At 33.7% G+C, this 7,758-nt stretch overlaps 1 protein-coding gene across 1 annotated transcript; it reads left to right on the top strand.

Moving 5' to 3' along the window:
• Positions 1-1,917: 1,917 nt before the first annotated feature.
• On the top strand, positions 1,918-6,371 carry LOC133864209 (serine carboxypeptidase-like 27). Its single transcript, XM_062300484.1, has 9 exons — positions 1,918-3,072; positions 3,160-3,255; positions 3,433-3,525; positions 3,641-3,726; positions 3,843-4,103; positions 4,577-4,704; positions 4,788-4,883; positions 5,931-6,036; positions 6,149-6,371. Exons 1-9 carry the CDS (start codon positions 2,703-2,705, stop codon positions 6,287-6,289), a joined length of 1,377 nt encoding a protein of 458 aa, XP_062156468.1. The 5' UTR covers positions 1,918-2,702; the 3' UTR covers positions 6,290-6,371.
• Positions 6,372-7,758: the final 1,387 nt, after the last annotated feature.

Raw genomic sequence — 7,758 nt, 5'->3', positions numbered from 1 at the left:
GAATAGCTGCTGTAAACCAAACAACTTCATGCCACTCCACAATCGGTTTTTTCACCCGTAACCCCTCCAAAGTTTATGCGCAAGAAAAAACTCCACCTTTAGTACCCCAAATCGGCTTATCCACATCTCCCAGAATCACCTCAGGTAACCTGCTTTGTATCTCTACAAGAACCTCAGATCTTGCAGTTGGCCAAAACCAGGAACCATCTCTAATAATAGAAGACAGTTTTGGGCCAATGGAATGCCCTGCATCATACATAGGTATATGCCCAAATCAGTCAAACAAACATCCAAGAGGGTGGCAGTTATCATACCAAAGAAAAATGTTCTGGCCATCCCCTACTTCAAACTTAACAAAATGCTTTTGGGACATGTGTCTCATTTGACAAGCTAGCATCCATGTTAACCCCCTAATGCAATGCCATGTTTGCAAATTCCAAATCATTCATGAAAAAAAAAAATTGTTATCGTGGGGTTGCTCTTTAAATTCTATTTTGTGTGTGTGTGTATGTGTTTTTTCCCTTTTAAGTTTCACGCATTATATTGATTAGTTTTTGTGATCTTTTAGTTTTTTTTTTTTTTTTTCAATACTTGGTACTTGCTGATGTGGCATTGCATTGGGCTGTTGACGTGTGGACAAACCGTTAATTTTTACAGTAAAGTCATACATATACATATTTTAAACTTAGGCAAAACTTAATGACTCATAAAATTGAAAACTTAATAACTAAATCAAAATCAATTAAAAACCTAAGGATTAAATATAATTTTTCCCAAAAACTTACCCAAAAACTTATTCAAAACCCTTCTTTCATACCTCAATCACACGTTTTACCTTGCCCACTTCTTTCTTTTGTTTATACTTCTGTTTTCTTTTTTTTCCTTCAAACTCTCCTCAAACCCAATTTCTAAAAGTAGATAAGCACGTGTTATTAAAAAAAAAAATTTATACTTCTCAGTATACATAACACTTCAAAGAAATTTATTAAACCTAGTTTAGAGGAAATTTGTGTCTCATATTCATTATTTAATTAACACTCAATCTGCAATGTCCTTCTGATCTATGATTGCATCAAAATTTTTAAAAACATAAAAATAATTTCCACTTTTACATCATATCATAACATTTCTTACTTTTATAGACTGAGTTGAAAAAAAATTTTCAATCCCGATTTAGAGGAAATTTGCATCTCATATCTCTTCTTAAATTAACATCCAATTTGTAATGTCCTTGCCAAATATGATTGCATCAAAAACACTTTTAAAAACATAAAAATAATTTTCAATTTAACGTCACATCATAACATTTTTTTCAAATCAGTCAATTTTTTTCTTTAATTTAATTTTATTATCTTATAAAAATGCATTAACAAACAAAGAGCTTATATGTTTGTGGGTAATGAAAAAATAAGTAACTAAAATATAAAAGAAACATAATGGGCCCTAAACATTATGGAAGTTTTTTTTTTTTTTTTTTTTTAATAGTAATAAAATGTTATATGAAGTATAATGAAGTTTGAGACTTTTTGATGGGAAAATGAAAGATTTTTTTTTTTGTTTTGTAGTGGAATTATTTTATTTATTTGAATAGTAATAAAAAAAATGATTAATATAATATAAAAAGTAAAAACAATTAGAATGTTTTGAAATTTTTATTATTATTATTTTTCTTCAAAAGAAGTGGAAAAAAAGAGAAGGGAGGGGAGGGTGTGGTTTACCAAATGGGCCCAATACTGTGGAGCTGCTCTGATTCCTCTGAATCCCTCTAAAGAAGACGCAGAAAAAGCGAAAGGAGGAACGATGGAAAATTGGAAAGGACGAAAATGGCGGGGGCCACCGTTATCATAGAAGAACAAGTCGGAGTGTTAAATAACAACCGGTACACAGTGTGAGCGTGTCTTTTTGCTAATCGTTAATTTAGAGCTTCTGTCATCATTGCTTTCACTGATTAGATTATGCAATAATCGACAGTATCAATACTTGAAGAAGCCTAGCCACCACTTCGCATTAGGTTCCTAAGATTCAGTAAAAAGCTCTTAGCCTTTTTTTATGTTTTTGTTTTTGTTTTTTGTTTTTGTTATCGAGTGTGTTCCTCCAATTATTATTCATTTCAGACAAAAAGTTTGAATATCTTGAATCAACCCCATGTGCGCTTATTGCCTGTTCGGCCATTGGCCTGACAGAATCAGACGCAAGAAAGAGAGAAGAAAATTCAAGGCTTTGATTGAGAAGGCAGAAAAAAACGCCAACAAAATGCATGGCTGCTAATTGTTCATACCCCATCACAACTAATCACAATCATTGGGATTGTGAATAAAATGCCAAACGCCTATGATGTGAACCTCTCTCTCTATCTGTATTTTAGATAGATTAGTTGGAAACCCGGGGTATTTTCTGAGATAAGGGCTTCTGGGGTTTGGTTCGTTTTAGTTGTTTCATGCTTTCAAAGTCATGTTTTAGAGCTCTGTAGGCGAATTCTTCGGAAAACCAGGATTGTTTTGGCATTTGTGCCCCAAGGTTTTGTTTCTGTAGGTTGTACTTCCGTTACTGGTCACACCCTATCTTTATTTCTGTGTCTTTTGTGTTCGCCCTGTCCAAAGCCTATGATTTTAGAACTCTATTTCTAGAGATCCCGGACAAGTTTTTGGGATTTGTGTTTCTGGGTTTTGCTCAGCTTTATTACTTCCTTGACTGATTTATTCATGGGTCATACCGCATTCTCTGTACTTGGCCTTTTGTCCCTTCTTGTGGGAACTTGTTTTTCTTCTTCTTCTTCTCTTAGAGATCAAGTTAGAGATAGGATCACTGTGTTGCCAGGACAGCCAAGGAATGTGGGATTCGCTCAGTATTCAGGTTATGTGACTGTGAATGAGCAAGCTGGGCGAGCATTGTTTTACTGGTTGGTTGAGTCACCGGCTGTTCGTGGAGCTGAGTCAAGGCCACTAGTGCTGTGGCTCAATGGTGGTCCTGGTTGCTCTTCAGTTGCTTATGGAGCGGCTGAGGAGATCGGACCTTTTCATGTTAGGCCAGACGGAAAGACCCTTTACTTGAATCCTTACTCTTGGAACAATTGTATGTACAAATTGCAAACAAATATTCGTGTAGTACGTTTATGCTGAGCTTTAACTTAATTTTAATTATTTTCAAACTTTTGGACAGTGGCAAATTTGCTGTTCCTCGAATCTCCAGCTGGTGTTGGTTTTTCTTATTCAAATACGACTTCAGACTTGTATACAGCGGGTGATCAGAGAACAGGTAGCTTTTTAGTTTAATTGTCAAATAATTGTTATTAATGATTATGTTTTACCTAATTCCGTGAGTGCTGAGGTGGGGATGATTGATAAGTAATGCAAATTGTGTTCTTTTAGCTCAAAGTGGGTTGATTTTGACATCATTGTAATTTTTTGGTATATTGGTGACATGCATTTGTAGCTGAAGATGCATATACATTTCTTGTCGATTGGTTTGAAAGGTTTCCACAGTACAAGCATAGGGATTTCTACATTGCTGGAGAAAGTTATGCAGGTCCCGAATTACTGTCTTTTTTTTTTTTTTTTTTTTGAATTTCAGCTCCACAAAAATTTCATGGAAACTTGATATGATGATGAATATCAGCTAACGTCTAAATATTCTGTTTCAGGTCACTATGTTCCTCAGTTGTCTCAACTTGTTTACCAAAGAAACAAGGGAATCCGGAACCCAGTTATTAATTTCAAGGGATTTCTGGTGGGAATGTGGATTTCACTAGGATTAGGATGATATACTTTCAGTATTCAACTGGTTAATGGCAAATAACCATTTATCTTATTGATAATTTTCTTTTCTTAATTTGTTTCTATTAGGTGGGAAACGCTGTTACTGATGATTACCATGATTACATTGGGACGTTCGAATACTGGTGGACCCATGGTTTGATTTCCGATTCCTCCTATCATATGCTAAGAGCTGCCTGCAACTTTGGGTCATCTCAGCACCCCTCATTGGAATGCATGAGAGCTCTTAATGTTGCTGAGGCAGAGCAGGGAAACATTGATCCATATAGCATTTTCACTCGGCCTTGCAATAATACTGCATCATTGACGCGCAACTTAAGGGGTCATTATGTAAGTTCTCGTTGATGTTTTCTTTTACTTATCAATACGGTATAGGGGGTTTTCTTTTTCTCTTATAATGTGTATCTAATTTAATATGCATATATTCATATGCACATGTTATACGTTTAAGAATATGTAAAAAATTTAAATGTGAATAAATCCTAAATGGCGACATATATTTCAAACATGCATTGCTTTTCCACACACAATAGTTTGTCTCCATTGTTGGTATTTTCCCCACACCCAGGTTTCCCTATTAATTTTGTAGCTAACTCTAGATTCAGTGTTGCACAAAGTAATTTTGGGTCTGGATTTCCCCACCACTGGTATAGGTGAAAATGCTACTCCATACTATTTTGCATACTTGTCCAGCATAAGTATATTCCTCTTAGTGGTCTACAAATTGCCTACTTGACCTCACCCCTTACAAATGCTCACAAGGTTTGTTTTAGTTGATCTGAGTCTTTTACTTTCGAACTCAGCCATGGATGTCTCGGGCATATGATCCCTGCACTGAGAGGTACGCTGATGTGTACTTCAATCTCCCAGAAGTTCAAAAGGCACTCCATGCCAATATAACTAGAATTTCTTATCCATGGAAAACATGCAGGTATGACTTATGTTTTGGATATTTGAGATGATTTTGTTGCATATGTTGCGATAGCATTATAGGCTTAAATCTTTTCTTCACAGCGATATTGTTGGTAACTACTGGGCGGATTCTCCACTCTCTATGCTTCCTATTTATTCTGAACTCATTGCTGCTGGTCTCAGGATATGGGTTTACAGGTCTCTCTCTCTCTCTCTCTCTCTCTCTCTCTCTTTCTCTCTCTCTCTCTCTCTCTCTCTCTCTCTGTGTCTTCCCTAATTCCCTGGTTTTTTTTTAATGAAATCAGCGATTATTTTTAAGTTATTTGGGAATGTATAATAGTAGTTCTGGAAACAGCTTTCTTGTGGTATCTTAGCTTGTGATGTGTTGGGCTATATTTGTAGTCTAGGGGCTATGAAGTTGTCGAGATGACCTTTTCAAACATGAATATGGAAGCTGGAAATGAAACAACTTTATCATACTTCTAAACTTCCAGCTAGGAGTAGGAATCTCCATGCTTGGAGGAGGCAGCTTCTTTTCAATACATAACTATATAGATAAAGTTGCATAGGCGTGAAAGTGACTTTGAAAAGTTTAGATTAATTTGTGTTGGATGAGAAGTATCTTATGCTCTTGCACAGTATGGTGTTTCAGGTCCTTGTAATTGTAGTTCATCGTTAGTGTTCAAGCCACATTTACCTGTTTGAGAAGGCTTACCAAAATCAACATAGGGGACAGGATCATGAAATTGTTTTTGAAATTTTATAAGAAACTATGCTGATTTTATGAGGTATTAATGCATAATAAACGTCAAGATTTGACATGTTATATACAAATTATTTTTTATATCTTGGTAGCATATTTGCTTGATATCTTCAGAGGGATCACCTATACTTTTTTTAGTGGGAATTACATGAAAGCTCTCTCTCTCTCTCTCTCTCTAGATTCAATTTCAGGAAATGAGTCTTCATTAGCTAACACATTATGTCTACTTAGGTGAGGTCCTAGCTTTTCAATTGAAAAGAACCTAGTGTTTTATAACACATTACTCCTACTGCTTCCATTCAGGGTCTAGATAATACTTATCATTATTGTTATTCGGGGTATGCATTTTATATATTGTTAATGCTTTCCTTAGCACTGTCATATTTTTTGGCATTGGTTAGGGTTGGAATTTTCTATCAGCAAATTTTGTTAGATTTATTTTGCATCCTGCTCATACATGCCTTTTGATGATCATTTTCCAGTGGAGACACCGATGCAGTGGTTCCTGTGACTGCCACTCGATACTCCATTGACGCCCTGAAGCTACCAACTATTACCAACTGGCACCCATGGTATGACAATGTAAAGGTTAGTGCTCCCAAAAGAGAAACTTGAATGCCTATTTCAAGTATTTTTTTTTTTTTTTGCTACAAAATTGATTCCTCATCTCCTCACAAGCTCTCTTGTTTTTGTGAAATAGGTTGGTGGGTGGAGCCAAGTATACAAAGGACTGACATTTGTAACGGTAACTGGAGCAGGACATGAGGTTCCACTTCATCGCCCTCGCCAAGCTTTCATTCTTTTCAAATCATTTTTGGAGAACAAGCCCATGCCAAGCTAAACCCATTTAACTCTATATATTCAGTTAAATTCATACAATAAGAGAAGCATTCCTCTCGAGTGCCCCTCCATTGATTCTCGCCCCCAAGCGTCACCATTTTCATAATTTTATTTTACCCTTTTTGTTTGTTGGGTTATGAAAAGGAAATTGACGATGGGTGTGAACGTTTATATTAAATGTTAAAGTATTAATTAAATAATTAAATAATTTAATTTTTTTTATTAGTTTAAGCTTTTAAAATAAGTAATGATTTTTCATAGTTTCAAGCATATGTTTAAAAGTTCGAATCCAATCTCCACAATTTATTTTTCTATTTTAATTAAATAATTTATGTGTTTGGTTTCACTTGTTGAGAAAAAGTTTAAGCCTATACATGAAGAGAATGTTAAAGTATTAATTAAATAATTAAATTAATAAATTTTCTATTAGCTTAAGTTTTTAAGATAAGTAGGGATATAACAGTAAAAATGAATTTATTTATTTATTTTTTTAAAATAAGAGGAAGGATTTTATCTACGTATATTCCATTTACAAAAAAAAAAAAAAAAAAAAAAAATCATTTATAAGCAAATTTTTTTAGTTTAAAGAGACATTAAAAAATGCTTGGTAATTTAGAGGTGGCAAGTGGAATTTTTTCCAAATATTTATCTACGTATATTTTATGTAGAGGAGACTGTATTGGTAACTATATTATAAACTATTTTTCTTATCTCGTATTCTTCAATTTTTTTTTATTTTATTTTAAATAATAAAAATAATAGTAATAATAATAGAGGAGAATATTTAAGACCACATGGCCACTTGCACTGAGCCATTAATTCAATGGAAGAGAAGTCAAAAGTCAAAAGTTTTTGGTCAAACCAGTAGATGGCCCTTATCATGACCACGATCCACTTCATTTCGATCCTGTCCTACACCAACATTGAAGGAGAAAATATATTATTGTATAGAATTTGGGATGACCTCTTATCAAAAATCATTCATTCATGAGGTTCATTCCCTCCTTCCCATTACTTTATTTATTTTTAATTAATTTATTCATTTTTTACGAAATTTATTTTTAATTTTTTATAAAGTGTATACAAATAACACATCTTTAAAATAAATATGAGCTTGATGTCATTCTCTTGTTATTTTTTTTGCACAATTTTTTTTTTTTTTTAAAAAAAAAAAAATTATCATTGAATCTGTAGAACCTACATATAGTCCCATAAATTTTTTAGTAAATTTGCTTGTACAGAGATCGACAAGAGATGCGAAAGAAAATGAAATCAAACATTTTTTTTTTTTTTTAGCATATGTGGTTTTTTATTTTAAAATCTATTATTGAATTCGTGGAATTTATATATTCTTTATACCGAAATGAAACTTTGAGATCGATTCAAAACCTCATAAACTTTGGAACAATATTTCAATTTCCCTCCTTGAAACCACTGCAATTTACTTTTTGCAATAACAAAAGAATTTAA

The sequence above is a fragment of the Alnus glutinosa genome, chromosome 3 (genome assembly GCF_958979055.1).
Source record: "Alnus glutinosa chromosome 3, dhAlnGlut1.1, whole genome shotgun sequence".
Taxonomy (NCBI): domain Eukaryota; kingdom Viridiplantae; phylum Streptophyta; class Magnoliopsida; order Fagales; family Betulaceae; genus Alnus; species Alnus glutinosa.
Note: the sequence above shows the minus strand (reverse complement) of the source record. Positions and strands in the feature narration are given on the sequence as shown.

Excerpts from the sequence above, each read along its gene's own strand:
- LOC133864209 (XM_062300484.1), top strand. The coding sequence starts at position 2,703 with ATGGGTCATACCGCATTCTCTGTACTTGGCCTTTTGTCCCTTCTTGTG. Across the intron at positions 4,104-4,576 it reads GCAACTTAAGGGGTCATTAT|CCATGGATGTCTCGGGCATA; the intron begins GTAAGTTCTCGT and ends TTTCGAACTCAG. Across the intron at positions 4,884-5,930 it reads CTCAGGATATGGGTTTACAG|TGGAGACACCGATGCAGTGG; the intron begins GTCTCTCTCTCT and ends ATCATTTTCCAG.